General features: G+C 40.5%; 1 protein-coding gene across 1 annotated transcript; it reads right to left on the reverse strand.

The window, feature by feature from the left end:
- Nucleotides 1–10,207: 10,207 nt before the first annotated feature.
- Nucleotides 10,208–16,928, reverse strand: LOC123405015 (beta-1,2-xylosyltransferase XYXT1-like). The gene is made up of 5 exons (XM_045098889.1): nucleotides 16,874–16,928; nucleotides 15,693–15,905; nucleotides 15,468–15,569; nucleotides 15,300–15,353; nucleotides 10,208–11,526 (listed from the first exon to the last, which is right to left on the reverse strand). The coding sequence occupies exons 1-5, from the start codon at nucleotides 16,926–16,928 to the stop codon at nucleotides 10,367–10,369; spliced, it is 1,584 nt and encodes a 527-aa protein (XP_044954824.1). The 3' UTR covers nucleotides 10,208–10,366.
- Between the last annotated feature and the right edge of the window lie 3,489 nt (nucleotides 16,929–20,417).

Here is a 20,417-nt window from a genome sequence, read left to right on the forward strand (position 1 = left end):
AACTATGTTCCTAGGCCTTTTCCTTGTAACTCCTCGAATAACTTTGGCAACTCCTACAACAATACCCATGGAAATTATAATAGATTACCCTCTGATCTAGAGAGTAATATCAAAGAGTTCATCAACTCTCAAAAGATTTTCAATGCGTCCATAGAGGAAAAACTACTCAAAATTGACGATTTGGCTAAGAGCATTGATAGGATTTCTTGTGATGTTGATGCTTTGAAAGTTAGATGTTCTCCTCACAAAATCAACATGGATGAAACTTTGAAAGCTATGCGTGTTTCCATGATTGGGAGCCAAGAAAGAACCGCCCAAATTCGTGCTAGACATGAATGGCTTAAAAAGGCGTGTTCTCGTGATTAGAATCACAAAGATCTTCAAGTGCTTGGTGTGACTCCCATTGAATCTTTGTTTTCTTGTGTCAAACCTAATGATTATGGGGCTGGATATGAATCCACTTTGGTTGAAAAGTGCCCCAATGATTCGGAGTCCATCTATCTTGATGCTAAAAGCATTAAAACTGGAGTAGAAGACGTTAAAACTTTGAGTAGTAATGAAATTACTACCGTGGATATCAAGTAATTCAATTAGGATAGTTGCTCCTTGATTGAATGCATTTCTTTGATGCAATCCATGTTGAACTCTCCACACGCTTATAGCCAAAACAAAGCCTTTAACGATCATATCGTTGAAGCTATGATAAAAGCTCTTGAAGATAAACTTGAATTGGAAGTCTCTATCCCTAGAAAGCTTCATGATGAGTGGGAACCGACCATCAGAATCAGAATAAAAAACTATGAGTGCAATGCTTTGTGTGATTTGGGTGCTAGTGTTTCTGCGATTCCAAAGTCTTTATGTGATATTCTTGGTTTTAATGAGATTGAAGAGTGTTCTATTAATTTGCATCTTGCTGATTCTACTATCAAGAAACCCGTGGGAAGGATCAATGATGTTCTTATTATTGCAAATAGTAACTATGTACCCGTGGATTTCATTGTGTTTGACATTGATTGCAATCCTACATGCCCTATTATTCTTGGTAGACCTTTCCTAAGGACTATCGGTGCTATCATCGATATGAAGGAAGGGAATATTAGATTTCAGTTTCCTTTAAGGACGGGCATGGAACACTTTCCTAGAAAGAAAATAATATTGCCTTATGAATCCATGATGAGGGCTACTTATGGTTTGAGCACCAAAGACGACGATACGTGATTCTATTGCTCCTATGCCTAGCTAAGGGCGTTAAACATTAGCGCTTGTTGGGAGGCAACCCAATGAATTTATCTTTTTATTTCTGTTTTGTTGCGTACACACTTTCATAATTCTGTTGTGATTGTGTTTTTTGTGTGTTTGATCCAAGCAAAACCTTTATGACTAGTCTTGGTAATGGTTGTTTGATCCTGCTGGAAAAAGACAGAAACTTTTCGCTCACGAGATGATTTTTCATTTTTATTCAGAAAGAGATTTTGAGTTGATTCTTTTTTCTGCTGATTGATATGCTTTTTCCCCAGACCGTCGTAATTGTTCAGATTTTTTGAGGTACGAGAAGTATACGAAGTATACAGATTGCTACAGACTGGTCTGTTTTTAACAGATTCTGTTTTTGTTGAGTTGGTTGCTTGTTTTGATGAAACTATGGTTAGTATCGGGGGTACTAGCCATGGAAAAGTGAGAATACAGTAGCCCATCATCAATATAGATGGAATTCAATTTTGCTACAGTACCAAAAGAAGTGGTAGTTTGTTTTCTTGTACTAATGTTATCACAAGTTTGTGTTTAAGTTTTGTGTTGTGAAGTTTTCAAGTTTTGGGTGACGTTCTAATGGACAAAGAGATAAGGAGTGGAAAGATCTCAAGCTTGGGTATGCCCAAGGCACCCCAAGCCAAATTCAAGGACACCAAAAAAAGCCTAAGCTTGGGGATGCCCCGGGAAGGCATTCCCTCTTTCGTCTTCAATCCATCGGTAACATTACATGGAGCTATATTTTTATGCACCACATGATATGTGTTTTACTTGGAGCGTCTTGTATCTTAGGAGTTTTTCTTTTCTTTTTCTTGTGTCACAATCATCCTTGCTGCACACCTTTTTGAGAGAAAGAGACATGCACTCATCGTGATTTTGCTAGAATGCTCATAGTGCTTCACTTATATCTTTCGAGATAGATACTTTTGCTATAGTGCTTCACTTATATCTTTTGAGCTAGATAATTTTGCTCTTGTGCTTCACTTATATCTTTAGAGCACAGCGGTGCGTGATTTGGTAGTTGGCTTATGCTATGAAAGTAGTCCCAAATGTGCTAGCAGGTACCCAAAGAGAATGCAAGAACCTCCATCTTTATGTGCATTGAGTAGAAAGAGAAGTTTGATTCCTCTCAAGTAGTTTTGAGACGTGAATTCGGTAATATTGAGAGTTATGTTAGTAGGGTGTTGTGAATCTAGAAATACTTGTGTTGAAGTTAGTGATTCCCGTAGCATGCACGTATGGTGAACCGCTATGTTAGGAAGTCGGAGCATAATTGATCTATTGATTGTCATCCTTTGTGTTGAGGTCAGGATAGTGCGATGGTTTACACCTACCAACCCTTCCCCTCGGAGTATGCGTTTAGCACTTTGTTTGGATTACTAATAAAAACTTTCGCAATAAGTATATGAGTTCTTCATGACTAATGTGAGCCCATGGCATAGATGCACTTTCACCTTCCACCATTGCAAGCCTCTCTAGCGCCGCGCAATTCTCGCCGGTGCACAAACCCACCAAATTCCTTCCTCAAAACAGCCACCATACCTACCTACTATGGCATTTTCATAGTCATTCCGAGATATATTGCCATGCAACTCCCGCCGTTCCGTCTCATGACTTGTGTCGTCACTCTCATATTGCCATTGCATGATCATACTAGATCGTTGCACATCCCGGTACACTGCCGGAGGCATTTCCTATGGAGTCATCATCATTGTGATCTTTGAGCTTTGAGTAACTAAAAAGTGTGATGATCATCATTATTAGAGCATTGTCCCATGTGAGGAAATAAAAAAAAGAGGCCAAAGAGCCCAAAAAGAAAAAAAAAGAGAAAAGAAAAAAAGGAGGCCTAAGAGCCCAAATAAAAAAAATATGAGAGAAAAAGAGAGAAGGGACAATGCTACTATCTTTTTCCACACTTGTGCTTCATGTTAGCACCATGTTCTTCATGATTGAGAGCTTCTTGCTTTGTCACTACAATATGCTAGTGGGAATCTCCATTATATAACTTGGCTTGTATATTCCAATGATGGGCTTCCTGAAAAAATTGCCCTAGGTCTTCGTGAGCAAGCAAGTTGGATGCACACCCAGTAGTTTTCCTCTTCAGCTTTCACATACTTATAGCTCTAGTGCATCTCTTGTATGGCAATCCCTACTCATTCACATTGATATCTATTAATGGGCATCTCCATAGCCTATTCATATGTCGAGTCAATGTGACCATCTCCTCCTTTTTTGTCTCACAACCACCACCACACTCTATTCCACCTATAGTGCTATATGCATGGCCCGCGCTCATGTATTGCGTGATAGTTATAAAAAGTTTGAGAAAGTAAGAGTGCGAAAACAATTACTTGGCCAATTCCGGGGTTGTGCCTGATTTACATTAGTTGTGTGAGGATGATGGAGCATAGCTAGACTATATGATTTTGTAGGGATAACTTTCTTTGGCCTTGTTATTTTGGAAGTTCATGATTACTTTGCTAGTTTGCTTGAAGTATTACTGTTTTCATGTCAATAGCAAACTATTGTTTTGAATCGCACGGATCTGAACATTCATGCCATGTGAAAGAAGTTGCAAAGGACAACTATGCTAGGTAGCTTTCCACATCAAAAATTCATTCTTTATCACTTCCCTACTCGAGGAAGAGCAGGAGTTAAGCTTGGGGATGCTTGATACGTCTCCAACGTATCTATAATTTTTGATGGTTTCATGCTATTATCTTGTCAAACTTTGGATGTTCTGCATGCCTTTTATTTATTTTCTGGGACTAACTTATTAACTCAGTGCCAAGTGCCAGTTCCTGTTTTTTCCATGTTTTTGACCCCTTTTAGAGGAGATTTTGAAAAGAGTCCAAACGGAAGAAAATCCCCGAAAAGATGTTTTCTGGAACGGAAGAAGATCGGAGAGCTTGGGGGAGATTCAGACACGGAGGGCTTATTCATCAACACCATGACCTCTCCGATGATGCGTGAGTAGTTCACTATAGACCTACGGGTCCATAGCTAGTAACTAGTTGGCTTCTTCTCTCTCTTGGATCTTCAATACAAAGTTCTCCATGATCTTCATGGAGATCTATCCGATGTAATCTTCTTTTGAAGTGTGTTTGTCGAGATCCGATGAATTGTGGATTTATGATCAGATTATCTATGAATCTTATTTGAGTTTCTTCTGATCTCTCTTATGCATGATTTCATATCCTTGTAATTCTCTTCGAGTTGTGGGTTTTGTTTGGCCAACTAGATCTATGATTCTTGCAATGGGAGAAGTGCTTGGTTTTGGGTTCATACCGTGCGGTGACCTCACCCAGTGACAGAAGGGGTAGCGAGGCACGTATCATGTTGTTGCCATCAAGGGTAAAAAGATGGGGTTTTTATCATTGGTTTGAGATTATCCCTCTACATCATATCATCTTGCTTAAAGCATTACTCTGTTCTTCATGGACTCAATACACTAGATGCATGCTGGATAGCCGTCTATGTGTGGAGTAATAGTAGCAGATGCAGAAAGTATGGGTCTACTTGTCTCGGCCGTGATGCCTATATGCTAGATCATTGCCTTAGATATCATCATGACTTTGCGCGGTTCTATCAATTGCTCGATAGTAATTTGTTCACCCACCGTGATATTTGCTATTATGAGAGAAGCCTCTAGTGAACACTATGGCCCCTAGGGTCTACTCCACACCATATTTTCAGCCTTACACTTTTTACTTCGTTGCACTTTCCGCCTTCAAATCTCACTTTGCAAATAATCTTGAAGGGATTGACAACCCCTTTGAAGCGTTGGGTGCAAGATTGTTTGTGTTTGCGCAGGTACTTTGGACTTGACGAGGCCCTCCTTCTGGATCGATACCTTGGTTCTCAAACTGTTGGAAATACTTACTGCTCCTGTGCTGCATCACCCTTTCCTCTTCAAGGGAAAAACCGACGCAAATCAGAGAAGTAACAAGAAGAATTCCTACGCGCCAGGGAAGGACTTTTGTTGCCGCAGCAATGTGTTCGACACATTGTCTGACCAGATTTTTTGTCAAAAGTTTAAGAGAAAATGATGGATTTTGATGCTTCGTTCAATAAGGAGCATGGACCGACAGATCTTGATCAAATGATAGAAGATCTCAGTTCTTTGTATCGTTAGATTCAGACGAAGAAGTGGACATGATCTTGCTTGTGAACATACAAGAGGAAATGGACAGGGAATGGAGCATATCCTCAAATTCAAAGACTAAATGAAAGGAAGAAGAGTGATCAATCGGGATAGGGTATCTGAAGCAAAGCGACTACAGAAGAACTACTTTCAGACAAACCCAACTTTCCTGGATGATCCCTTTTTTCGTCACCGTTTTTGCATGCGAAAACCATGGTTTTTGCGTACTATGAACGCAATGCAGGCACACGACGACTACTTTAAGATCAAAAGGAATTCCTGCTATCAACTATCTTTCTATATGAAGCAAAAGTGCATGGCTGCTATGAGAATGCTTGCATTCGGTACTGTTGCCGATGCCGGAGGTGAGATGGTCAGGATGGAGCACATGCCTCAAGACTATTGTCAAGTTTACATGTGTTGTGGTCGAGATGTTTGGAGCAGAGTATCAGAGAGAACCGATTGCACATGATATGGAGAAGTTAATTGATGACTATTGGAGAGGCAAGAGCGTTGTCAGAAATGCAGGGATCAATTGATTGCATGCATTGACAGTGGAAGAATTGTCCCAAAGATTTGCGAGGAATGTATCAAGATCACACCAGAAAGGTCGCCATCATACTAGAAGCGGTGCTATCGTATGACTTACGAATTTTGCGTGGTTTCTTTGGAATGCCTGGTTCTCACAACGACATCAACGTGCTTCAACGATCTCGGTTTTCAGGAGGCTTTGCAACGGGGAATCACCGTCGTGCAACTACACTGTCAATGGTTGAGACTACAACATGGGATACTATATTGCCACGCGGCAACAAACAAAAGCACTTCACAACCGATGACATGTTGTGTTATTTTGCATAATATGATCGTCGAGGATGATGGTGATGGTGTATCCTAAACCAATGATTTTGTAACACCTGGCGAACAAATTAAAATCTCGGAAGATCAAGATGCAACTCAACTGATTGGATTTACTCCTATCCCTCCATCACAGTTTATAAGGCATGCACGTGTATCTAGGTCGTCAATTTGACTTATATAAAATATATTATTTAACATAAAAATTATATCATTAGAAAATAGACCATTTAAAGTTTCTAATGATATATTTTTTGTAATATATGCCTCTTATTAAGTTGGTCAAATTGACGACCTAGATACACGTGCCGGACTTATAAACTGAAACGGAGGGAGTACTACTTTTATATGCATGCGTAGTGTGAATTCTATTTTTTAACCCATTTCACAGCCAATCAATAACCATCTAGGTTCTAGAGAATTTTCATGCACGCCTTCTAAACTGTGACGGAGGAAGTACTGAAATTTCAATGTACCCCGAAGGTCAAGCTCTTTACCGAGAACCAAATTAACCACAAACACTTGACAAGAGCATGTCAAAGCATGTACGCCGAGAACAACACTTGATAAAAGAGGGAAACTCGATAAACATGTACTTTGCCGAGTGTCACGGAAAAGCGCTCAGTAAAACAACAAAACTTGACAAACAGGGTTTTCTCGAGTGCTACACTCGACAAAAGGGGATCTCTACCGAGTGTCACACTCGGCAAAAAGAAATCTTTGCTATCCACATTGTTTGGGTGGTAGAGGTTGCATACTACCTCGGATGAAGATGATTCAAAAATAAAAGTTGTTCATTTTAACGAGACGGGTAACTTTCATGTTAAAAAGATTTTTCATTTGAGACCATATTAATTGCAATTTTTGTTATGTAAAAAACTATTCTGAAATGACTAAGATGATGATCACATTCATTGCACACCTTATTATAATGTGTCCAAATTAGAAACATAGGTGCACATCTTACCATTCCAAACAACATTTTCAAATAAATTTTCCAACATTTATTTCCATGTTTTTGACCCCTTTCAGAGGAGATTTTGAAACAGAGTCCAAACGGAAGAAAATCCCCGAAAAGATGTTTTCTGGAACGGAAGAAGATCGGAGAGCTTGGGGGCCAAGCCAGAAGATCCCTAGGGGCCCCACAAGCCCCCACCCCGTGGCCAGGGGGCCGCGCCATCCAGGCTTGTGGGGCCCCTGGAGGTCTCCTGACCTAGATCTTGCGCCTATAAATTTCGAAATATTTCCAAAAAAATCAAGAGACGATCGCAATTACTTTTCCGCCGTCGGAAGCTTCTGTCTCCGCAAGATCCCATCTGGGGCACGTCCTGGTGCCCTGCCGGAGGGGAGATTCGGACACGGAGGGCTTATTCATCAACACCATGACCTCTCCGATGATGCGTGAGTAGTTCACTATAGACCTACGGGTCCATAGCTAGTAACTAGATGGCTTCTTCTCTCTCTTGGATCTTCAATACAAAGTTCTCCATCATCTTCATGGAGATCTATCCGATGTAATCTTCTTTTGCGGTGTGTTTGTCGAGATCCGATGAATTGTGGATTTATGATCAGATTATCTATGAATCTTATTTTAGTTTCTTCTGATCTCTCTTATGCATGATTTCATATCCTTGTAATTCTCTTCGAGTTGTGGGTTTTGTTTGGCCAAATAGATCTATGATTCTTGCAATGGGAGAAGTGCTTGGTTTTGGGTTCATACCGTGCGGTGACCTCACCCAGTGACAGAAGGGGTAGCGAGGCACGTATCATGTTGTTGCCATCAAGGGTAAAAAGATGGGGTTTTCATCATTGGTTTGAGATTATCCCTCTACATCATATCATCTTGCTTAAAGAATTACTCTGTTCTTCATGGACTCAATACACTAGATGCATGCTGGATAGCGGTCTATGTGTGGAGTAATAGTAGTAGATGCAGAAAGTATGGGTCTACTTGTCTCGGACGTGATGCCTATATGCTAGATCATTGCCTTAGATATCATCATGACTTTGCGCGGTTCTATCAATTGCTCGACAGTAGTTTGTTCACCCACCGTGATATTTGCTATTATGAGAGAAGCCTCTAATGAACACTATGGCCCCTAGGGTCTAGTCCACACCATATTTTCAGCCTTACACTTTTTACTTCGTTGCACTTTCCGCCTTCAGATCTCACTTTGCAAACAATCTTGAAGGGATTGACAACCCCTTTGAAGCGTTGGGTGCAAGATTGTTCGTGTTTGCGCAGGTACTTTGGACTTGACGAGGCCCTCCTTCTGGATCGATACCTTGGTTCTCAAACTGATGGAAATACTTACTGCTCCTGTGCTGCATCACCCTTTCCTCTTCAAGGGAAAAACCGACGCAAACCAGAGAAGTAACAAGAAGAATTCCTACGCGCCAGGGAAGGACTTTTGTTGCCGCAGCAATGTGTTCGACACATTGTCTGACCAGATTTTTTGTCAAAATTTTAAGAGAAAATGATGGACTTTGATGCTTCGTCCAATAAGGACCATGGACCGACGGATCTTGATCAAATGATGGAAGATCTTAGTTCTTTGTATCGTTAGATTCAGACGAAGAAGTGGACATGATCTTGCTTGTGAACATACAAGAGGAAATGGACAGGGAATGGAGCATATCCTCAAATTCAAAGACTAAATGAAAGGAAGAAGAGTGATCAATCGGGATAGGGTATCTGAAGCAAAGCTACTACACAAGAACTACTTTCAGACAAACCCAACTTTCCTGGATGATCCCTTTTTTCGTCACCGTTTTTGCAGGCGAAAACCATGGTTTTTGCGTACTATGAACGCAATGCAGGCACACGACGACTACTGCAAGATCAAAAGGAATTCCTGCGATCAACTATCTTTCTATATGAAGCAAAAGTGCATGGCTGCTATGAGAATGCTTGCATTCGGTACTGTTGCCGATGCCGGAGGTGAGATGGTCAGGATGGAGCACATGCCTCAAGACTATTGTCAAGTTTACATGTGTTGTGATCGAGATGTTTGGAGCAAAGTATCAGAGAGAACCGATTGCACATGATATGGAGAAGTTAATTGATGACTATTGGAGAGGCAAGAGCGTTTTCAGAAATGCAGGGATCAATTGATTGCATGCATTGACAGTGGAAGAATTGTCCCAAAGATTTGCGAGGAATGTATCAAGATCACACCAGAAAGGTCGCCATCATACTGGAAGCGGTGCTATCGTATGACTTACGAATTTTGCGTGGTTTCTTTGGAATTCCTGGTTCTCACAACGACAGCAACGTGCTTCAACGATCTCCGGTGTTCAGGAGGCTTTGCAACGGGGAATCACCGCCGTGCAACTACACCGTCAATGGTTGAGACTACAACATGGGATACTATATTGCCACGTGGCAACAAACAAAAGCACTTCACAACCGATGACATGTTGTGTTATTTTGCATAATATGATCGCCGAGGATGATGGTGATGGTGTATCCTAAACCAATGATTTTGTAACACCTAGCGAACAAATTAAAATCTCGGAAGATCAAGATGCAGCTCAACTGATAAACTTTCTGCGGACGCACGTAATTCTTAGAGATCATTAGGTGCGTGTGTAACTACTAAATAAATCTGGTGAAGCATATATGGACCCATAATGGAAACCAAAGAGCATATGATTGATTGTGCACTATAAATAATTGTGTGTAAACACTCTTTATGTTTGATAGCAACATTTCTTATTTAGGTGCGACAAAGATATGTTTTTCACGTCTGCGTGCATGAATTTGAGAGTCCGGATATGAGATACGTGGATGTGTGATACGATTTATGAGGGACCGTTCGGATGCCTTTACGGACATGTCCAAACATGTCCACGGGCGTATAGGGGGAGGTGGAGGGGAGGGGGGGGGGGGATTGCCCAGTCTAACTAGAGATGCTCTTTAAAATCTTATTTGCTATGTTTTCTTTGGGACTGGTAGGAGAAGAACCCGATTCAGCATTCATAAAACAAGAGAGCGGAAGTAGACATCTGAATGAACCATTGAGTCAAAAAAGAGCAAATAATGACGAAAAACAAGGCACTACAATTAACCCAAAATGAGAAAAGCTAGTACCATAGTAGAAAACAATGAGCATGTCATGCGCCCTGCTGCTGGCGTAGGTGGTCGAACGCTTGCAGCAGCGTTGGTGCAAAGCGAGTGGTGTTGATGCGGACGTTCTGCTTAAGGTATAGCTCAAACATATTTTCCCAGCCGCTGCGGTGAATGGACTCTGGGTCCTTGATCGCCGGGTGCTCAGGCCCCAGCTTCTCCATCAGCGAGCTCTCGTCGGCGCTGATGCTGTAGTCAAGGTACTTGAGCCCCATGTCCGTCGCGCCCTGGCTAAACTCCGCCCTCGCGAGGTACTCCATGTTCCCGTAAGGCACCACCTGGATCAGCACGCCGCCCGGCGGCAGGTGCACCGCGTTCGTCAGCCCGGCACCGTGCACGCCCAGCACCACGTCAAATGTGTTCACCAGCCGTGCCTGCTCCACGTCAGACCCGTTGACCCGCAGCTCCGACAACACTGGTGCCTCAAACCCCGCCGCCTCCGCCGCTTGCAATATTTCATGCTCGTTCAGGAACCGACGAAAATCCCCCCGATGGATCAGCAGCAGCCGTGGCTTCTTGTCCGCCTCGCGGGTCGGTGCTCCGCGTGGGAGCGCGTAGGTCTCGCGCACGAACTGCGTGAAGTCGGCCATGGTGAGGCGACCCCCCGGCACCAGCTCGGGAACGATGGTCAGCTCCTTGTCGAGGTGCAGCCCCACGGTGACGCGCGGGAAGCACCGCACGTACGCGTCTCGGTCCATGTCCACGATCTCGTACTTGGACAGCCCCTGCAGTAGGGCCTTGTACTTGACCAGCCATGGCGGCAGGTGCTGGATGTTGCTCACCAGGAAGGTCACCTCGCCGTGGTACCGCCGGGACGCGACGAACAATGGCACCAGAATGTCGGTGTAGTCATGCCAGTAGTTGCCCACGTATCCCCCGAGCCCGAAAAGGACGGCAGGCATAGTGTGTGTCAGCGTGCACGGCGGGGCGATGGACCGGTCCTGCAGCTGCGTCAAGGTGACCGACCTGAGCTTCTGGCCACCGCGCGCGTACGGTGAGATCATCCACTCGCGGCGCTCAGACCTGCTAGCCGGGACGAGGGTCACCGATAGAGCTGTGCCGTTGGTTCGGACGTCGCCGTCGACTTCGCAGGTTTCGGACCAGTCACGCGAGAGGCCCTCCCTGTTACACACCACCTTGCTGTTATCTGTCATGCGCCAGGAAAGGGGAAACAATTGCCATTGTTAAACGGTGCAAATTGTTATGCTCTTTTTACAGTGAAGTAACAATGCAAATTGATATGCTTATAGCTCCCGGCATCTGTTATATCTTAGATGTCGTCTGCATTGTGGCATGCATGTACTCACTTTGAATACTTTTTCATAGTAGCTATATTAAAAATGGTTAGTTTCTACTCAAAATAACAATGGTTATTTAGAGGCATACATATATAGGGTATTTGTGTTATTTTTTCATAGTGGCAGACGATAGTATAGTTTAATTTAGATGCAGATAAAAATAATCTAGGAATTATTTAATTTTTTTACAACATTTTGCTAGATAGTTTAGCAGCAGATTTAGAGGGTGCTTACTTGCTTCGTTTATATAACTATATGGGTCATCTCTAGTAAATTATTTCTCTATCATGCAAACCTGTCACATCAACATGCAACCATGGTCTTCTTCCAATACATGTTGTAATGCACATCTGGCCGCCTCTTTCATTTGCAAGATTCAAAAACACATGAATTCTACATAATGTTGGTTAGTTTACTACATAAGAAAAACAAGGTTTATTTGCAAGAGTTTTAAGTGAATGCTTAAAATACTATGGTATGTGTAACAAAAGAAACAGTAGAAAAAGCTCTTATATGAGATTCAATCCTATGAATCAAACAACCATTATAAGAAAAAAAATTCTTAACGATTCCAATGCTTCGAAATCTCTATGTAAATCCATTACATAAAAGACTTCCTATGATTTCTTTTCTCTGTGTTAGGGTATATGTGTGTCCGCACATTTATAGATTTATATGTGTGTTGTGAAAGGCTGCATGCATCACTCGATGCAGAGGCTGGGGCTCTGCCTCCTTTTCTAAAAAATATGTGTGTTGTGTATATGTTCATTTATAAATATAGCAAAATGGCCCGTGCGTTGCAACGGGAGGAAAAAAACATAATCTTCAATGATGATGATCACATTACGTTCACACATCATCACTTGATTTCGCAATTTTGTGCACAAATGCAAGAAAATGTTTCTTCTTTTAAATTTATTCACAAGTTGAAGCAATCTTTACATTTTCAAAAAAAATATCATGGTTGTCAAAAATCTTGGTAACTCAAAGAATTATTCTTAATTTCAAGAATTTTTTTTAAAACATACAATAATAATTCGATCCATCCAACAGTTAATTCTTCAAAAATCACACGGGTATATTTTCACAAAGACTTAGAAGCATTAACGTTTAACTACATACATTAGATCTTTCATGAACAATTTTACAAAATGAGAACAATTTTAAAATCGAGAACATTTTTTACAATTTACAAACATTTACTAAAAATCGTGAATATTTTTTATATTTCAAACGGGTTTAAATATTTTCTTTTGAATTGGCGACCAATTCTAGAAAAGACGAACATAATTTTTGATGTTGGAGGATTTTACTTTAAATTCACAAACATTTTTGAAACGCATGAAGTTTTTCTGAATAAACAAACATTTTTGTAAGTCAGTAATATATTTATTAAATTCACGGACATTGTTTTGGAATTTGCAAAAAAACTTATAAAAATCCGGCGCATTTTTGAATCCACAAACATTTTATGTTTTCGTCAACGTTTTAATTCAAAATTCCTATTTTTTAATATGCAAATGCTTTTTTAATTCTTAATTATTTAATTAGAAGTAAACAAAAATGGAACGGAAAAAACTAAATAAAAAAAGAAACTATCAAAACAGGCATTAGCTATTTTTAAAATTTTAGGACATTTTTTAAATGCATTAACATATTTTGAATTAGAAAGAATTTTGTTAAATGCTTTTAATAATTTTTAATACATGGAGTTTGATTTGAAATCATGGACTTTTCTTATTTCACAAACATTTTTTCAAACTTGCAAACATTTTATTGTATATGCGAGCATTTTTTACAGAAACTCCGAGCAGTTTTTGAAATCACAAACATTTTATTTTTTTAAATACGTTGATTTAAAATTTTAAGTTTATTAAAAGTTTAAAGGTTATTTGAAGTTTTAAATTATTTAAAATAGAAAAATAAAATGGAACAAAAAACTGGCGCCTGTGCATGGGTCGACCCATAGGGTGTGTTGGATATTCTCCCAGGGTGCAGAGCGTAATATAGGAGGTTTTTACATGGGCCGGCCCAGTCTGAGATTTTTTGTTTTATGAAACGTTTTCTATTACTTACCGGTGGCATGGTGGGTAATTTATGCAAACTTTAGAGGCAATTTCCATGACGTACCACAGAAGCAATAGGTGCTTTATTAGTAGGTAAAGATAAAGATATATGTGTGTGCGCGTGTAAGAGTAAAGCTTGTACTTCTACTCCCTCCGTTTTTATTGACTCCCTATATGAATTTGTTATGGTCAATGTCAAGCTTTGTAAATTTTGATAAAGTTTATAAACGAAAATATGAACATATACTATAACAAATCAATAAAATTAGATTTATTATTGAGTGTACTTTCACATCATATGAATTTGTTATGGTAAATGTGGATATTCTTTTCTATAAATTTTATCAAACTTCATAAAATTTAACTGCAGTCAAATCTAATGTGCAGAGTAAATTACAATGGAGGGAGTAGTTCTGTGGTATGTGTGACAAACAAATTAATTCACTTCGGGACGCACCTCAGGCCTCCGTATTTGATCATGATCACGGTCACGTGATGTTAAATATAGTATTCGTTATTTTCCATGCATTGGCCGGGGTAGGCAACCGTCCATTCGTTTAATCAAAAAATTATTGGCCAGCTAGATCTGAGTTCTTCGAATTGACAGTCAATTATTTTACGCTTATGTCAATTCCCGTAGTCACCGTCAGATCTCATTAGTCCATATACTGCTCCTTATGTACCTAAATATTTGTAGTTGGAAAGAATTACTTTTTTCTAATTAAAGTATTTAGGTAAAAAGAAAATAGTAGTACTACGTTTCCTCTATTCCCAAATATAGATCGTTTAACAATCTAAAGAACAAAAATTGGTACGCTACGAAATTTCACAAGTATTCCATTTTATGCTCTGATCGACACGTTCCCCTCTCCTTTGTGTGCGACGCCACCCGCTCGCTCCCCACCACTCACCTCTCTCTCTCTCTCTCTCTCATGCGCGACACCACCCTCTCCCCGCTCCCTCTCTCTCCCTCTGGCCGGCACCTTCCTCCGCACCATCACCTAGTTCACCGTTCTGATTCGTCTAACATCACTAACCCGTTTGCGGCATATACACAAAGGTGCCATTTTTTATGCGCCTAGATCTGGGTGCGCCGGCACTCGGTCTGTTTTGTTGAGGAACTGGAGCCGGAGTGGGAGGAGTTGGAGCCGCATCTGGACGTTGCCGTGATGAGGAGCTGGAGCCGCATCTGAACACCCCCATGAGCTGGACTTCCCGGACCACGAACACAACGACGCCATGAGGTTTGTTTGATGCTTGAAGTAGAAGAAGGGCTGAGGAAGAAGATGGGGGTAGATTCAAAATTCGAACTAGGGATATTAAAGGTCAATTTGCAAGTTTTCACCTGGTTGGAACAAGGCCACAATATTTCAGAACGGAGGGAGTATCTCATTGCCGACAATAGACACGGCCAACTATTGGCTAAATATACAAGAGTCAACAGCCCTCAAACCAAGTGGTTTTTCATTTTACGATCTTTTATAGGATACCCTAACGATCGAGCGCGCAGAGCATGCAGTTTTGATGAAAGCAAACGACAGGAGTGCTTTGCTCACCTGAACCTTGGATCAGCTGTATGTCCGCGGTCCGTTGCATGTCAGAAGCGACGACTGCAGATTAAGCAACAAGCAAGATTTTGATCTTTAGTTTACAGAGAATAGAGACTGGAAATAAGCATATATAGTTGTTTGCACAAGGCAAGACACATAGGTAAAAAATCTCACGTGTTTCACCTTCACCAGGAGCTTTAATCAGTTGGGTTGCACCAGGAGCTCTGATCAGCTGTTCAAGAGTGATCCATTGTGCTACTGCCACCCTAGTGGCAACTTCATATGAAGCAACAGGAAAGAAGCGTTGCCGTCACTCACATCGATCATGTGTGTGTGTGTGTGTGCGCGCGCTCAAGCTAGAAACGGCGATGAGATGAATTGAAACGGATAGATGGTTACCGTCGAGGCCGCTAATGGCAGCCTCCTGCTGGAAGATGAAAAAGACGAGGAGCGCGAAGAGGACGCCGGCGGCGAAGCCGAGGTTGACATGGACCGGCGCACAGCTCATCGCCTCTTGCTTTCTCTCTTGCTGTGGTGAGTGAGTGAGCGAGGACGCGCGTGTGAGTCGATCGGGGCGTGTGTGCTGGTTGAGCCTTCTGGTTAGCGTTAGTACTGTTGTGAACAGGTTGCCGGTGATTAGTTTTGGGAAGAATCTGTACCTCGTGGTGTACGTGGTATATCGGGATGTGCGCGCGATCGTACTTACGAGTCGGTTTCCGGATTTCTCAAGGGGTTTCCACTCGTGAAACGTACGGACTACACGTTGTTTATCCCAGCGGGAACACCGACAACAGTTGAATTTGCCCTGATGCACCTGGCGTAAACATTAATCACGACGTGGGTTGGTCATGTGTTTGTATTTACTAGAAAAAGGCCCATGCGTTGCAACGGGAGAAAGAAATACCACACGCTCTTAATTTATAAAAAATGATCTATAATCTGAGAATTTGTAGTTACGACACAAATAAAGATGGTCTTATCCTACAAAAATACAGTTTAAAATTTCACAGGTCTTCTATTTTAACACGGCTTGCATGTAGATTTAATACGTACAAAGAATCAGTCAAGTGACCTTCAGTTTCATCTCTAATCCTGATTTTGTTGACGTGTTCATCCCCAACCCGGATGAGTACCGGTATGAAAGAAAGACAAATAATGACTTATTTATTAAGATTGCACCCTAGATAGTATTTCTATTAAACGTTTAACAGATAAAATAATATCATATTTAAATTCTACATATTTTTCTAATCAAATTCCATATATAATATGTTAAATTTGGAGTTACGGTTTAAAAGATATGAGTATTTTTAAAAACATTTAATATATACTACGAGTTTAATGTCATAAACAGTAAGGGTTTTTTTGTAAAATCATCTCGGTGGGTTTTCCGACGGAAGCGATAGCCTCTTTATTATTAGGTAAAGAAGTCGGGCAGTGTACATGCAACATCACATTGCACGCCACGCCACCATCATTGGAATCCCATTAAACTACTTTTAAGTACAAGTCCAAAAATCCATGTCAACATGAAGTTGCACACTTATGCGAGCACTATCACTACTGCAATTTCATTGTACTTTGAAGGTCAAGCTCTTCACCGAGAGCCAAACCACAGACACTTGACAAAAGCATGTACGCCGAAAACAACACTTGATAAAAGAGGGAAAAAGTGCTCGATAAAACAGCAAAATTTGACAAACAGGGTTTTATCGAGTACTACACTCGATAAAAGGGGTTTATCATAGGAATCCCATTAAACTACTTTTAAGTACAAGTCATAAAAACCCATGTCAACGTGAAGTTGCACACTTATGGGAGCACTATCACTACTACCTCCGTCACGGGTTTAGAAGACACGGTTAAATTTACGTGCATTTTCATACTCCCTCCGTTACAATTTATAAGGCATGCATGTATACCTAGGTTGTTAATTTGACCAACTTAATGAGAGACATATATTACAAAAAATATATCGTTAAAAACTTTAGATGTTCTATTTTGTAATGATATAATTTTTATGTTAAACAATATATTTTATTTAACTTAAATTGACGACCTAGGTACACGTGCACGCCTTATAAATTGTGACGGAGGGAGTAATAGACAAGGTTGAAGACGCATTGCATTTACTCCTATCCCTCCATCACAGTTTATAAGGCATGCACGTGTATCTAGGTCGTCAATTTGACTTATATAAAATATATTATTTAACATAAAAATTATATCATTAGAAAATAGAACATTTAAAGTTTCTAATGATATATTTTTTGTAATATATGCCTCTTATTAAGTTAGTCAAATTGACGACCTAGATACACGTGCCGGACTTATAAACTGAAACGAAGGGAGTACTACTTTTATATGCATGCGTAGTGTGAATGCTATTTTTTAACCCATTTCACAGCCAATCAATAACCATCTAGGTTCTAGAGAATTTTCATGCACGTCTTCTAAACCGTGACGGAGGAAGTACTGAAATTTCATTGTACCCCGAAGGTCAAGCTCTTTACCGAGAACCAAATTAACCACAAACACTTGACAAGAGCATGTCAAAGCATGTACGCCGAGAACAACACTTGATAAAAGAGGGAAACTTGATAAACATGTACTTTGCCGAGTCTCACGGAAAAGCGCTCAGTAAAACAGCAAAACTCGACAAACAGGGTTTTGTCGAGTGCTACACTCGACAAAAGGGGATCTCTACCGAGTGTCACACTCGGCAAAAAGAAATCTTTGCTATCCACATTGTTTGGGTTGTAGAGGTTGCATACTACCTCGGATGAAGATGATTCAAAAATAAAAGTTGTTCATTTTAACGAGACGGGTAATTTTCATGTTAAAAAGCTTTTTCATTTGAGACCATATTAATTGCAATTTTTGTTATGTAAAAAATTATTCTGAAATGACTAAGATGATGATCACATTCATTGCACACCTTATTATAATGTGTCCAAATTAGAAACATAGGTGCACATCTTACCATTCCAAACAACATTTTCAAATAAAATTTCCAACATTTATTTATTTATTTATTATTTTGTAAGTGTCAAAAATGGGTATTTGTTGTGAACCAAGTACAAAAGATAGGGTGCAAAATGACACCACTTCAATTTTCACAGTAAGTCAGCCTTATTTTATGCACTATTCCCGAGTTTCATGGATTTTCTAGATCGCTAGCTACTTTCACGCATTTCGGTGACTTTATGTTGATTTTTCGAAAGTAATTCAAATTTGAACTACGAGTGTGTGATAGATCTGTCTACACAAATAGTCATTATATGGGAGAACCACTTACAGTTTTGAGAGATTCAACTCCTTGCAATTAATAGCCATGCCGGCCATTTTTACACCATTTTGGATAAAATAAAAAGAGAAAGAATACAAGCTCAAAAAATGCAATCATTTTGCATGGAGTCCTTTTATGTGTACTAGTTGCGAGGAAAAATACCAAACTTTCAATATGACAAATCATTTGTGATATCCTTACGGCATGCGTAGGCCTTTTATGTGTACTAGTTGCAAGGAAAATCCTTCTGATGTCCTTGCGACATGCGTAGACCTTGTGCAGACGAGGGAAGGACATCCATGTGAAAGCATAATTGCTCCCTAAGATGGTTTTGGTAATTAATCACAACATATGCATCATTGGACTAATGAGTTTATTCAAGTACATTTCAGAAAAGTTCAAAGATGCTTTGGCTATAGGATTGTGTGGAGATGCCCCTTTGATACAAGAAAGGAATAGGATTGGCTAAAGCTTCAAGCAAGAAGGCTCTTCATTTTATACTTTGTGAGAAATCACTTTAAATCCATAGGAAAGCCAATACTATTAAAATGGGATGAGGTATTATGATGAATTGGTTCCTCAAGTGCTTAGATATAGCCACCAAAAATACTCAGCCATTCTCCCAGAAAATATATCTCTCCCAAGCCACATAAGCAAAATCGGTGCCACCAACATTTCCTACTCGATCATACCGATTTTACACTTAGACATATCATATGCCAAATCCTTCCATCTCGGTACAACCAACATTCCTATCGGTGCCACCGATATTTCGTGACCAACATTCTGTTGAGATGATTTCTGTTGAGATTCCTATATCGGTCTCACCGAGAATTCAAAAGTTGCCACATTTAGTGCAACTCGGTGCCAACGAGATTCATTTCGTATCACCGAGTTGGGCAATAATGTTGTAACTGTTTGATTTTGGGGGGGGGGGTGCCTATATATAGCCCTTCACCTACCTCTCATTCACAGAGGAAGCACTCAGAACACACATACACTTACTGTTGAAAATATGCCCTAGAGGCAATAATAAATTAGTTATTATTATATTTCCTTTTTCATAATAATCGTTTATTATCCATGCTAGAATTGTATTGATTGGAAACTCAAATACATGTGTGGATACATAGACAACACACTGTCCCTAGTGAGCCTCTAGTTGACTAGTTCGTTGATCAAAGATGGTCAAGGTTTCCTGGCATATAATTAGGAGAATAATGTGATGGACAAGACCCAAATTATATACATAGCATATTGATCGTGTCATTTTATTGCTATTGTTTTCTGCGTGTCAAGTATTTATTCCTATGACCATGAGATCAAATAACTCACTGGCACCGGAGGAATACCTTGTGTGTATCAAACGTCACAACGTAACTGGGGGACTATAAAGGTACTCTAGAGGTATCTCCGAAGGTGTCCGTTGAGTTAGTATGGATCAAGACTGCGATTTGTCACTCCGTGTGACGGAGAGGTATCTCGGGGCCCACTCGGTAATACAACATCACACACAAGCCTTGCAAGCAATGTGACTAAGTATAAGTCACGGGATCTTGTATTACGGAACGAGTAAAGACACTTGTCGGTAACGAGATTGAAATAGCTACGCGGATACCGACGATCAAATCTCGGGCAAGTAACATAACGATGGACAAAGGGAATGACATACGGGATTATATGGATCCTTGACACTGAGGTTCAACCGATAAGATCTTCGGAGAATATGTGGGATCCAATATGGGCATCCAGGTCCCGCTATTGGATATTGACCGAGGAGTGCCTCGAGGCATGTCTACATAGTTCTCGAACCCGCAGGGTCTGCACACTTAAGG

The sequence above is a fragment of the Hordeum vulgare genome, chromosome 6H (genome assembly GCF_904849725.1).
Source record: "Hordeum vulgare subsp. vulgare chromosome 6H, MorexV3_pseudomolecules_assembly, whole genome shotgun sequence".
NCBI lineage: Eukaryota > Viridiplantae > Streptophyta > Magnoliopsida > Poales > Poaceae > Hordeum > Hordeum vulgare.

Coding starts and splice junctions, on each gene's coding strand:
- LOC123405015 (XM_045098889.1), bottom strand. CDS start 16,928: ATGCTTTTGTCAAGTGTCTGTGGTTTGGCTCTCGGTGAAGAGCTTGAC. Junction 15,354..15,467: donor TCCTGGTGAAGGTGAAACAC/GTGAGATTTTTT, acceptor CTTAATCTGCAG/TCGTCGCTTCTGACATGCAA. Junction 11,527..15,299: donor ACAGCTGATCCAAGGTTCAG/GTGAGCAAAGCA, acceptor GGCGCATGACAG/ATAACAGCAAGGTGGTGTGT.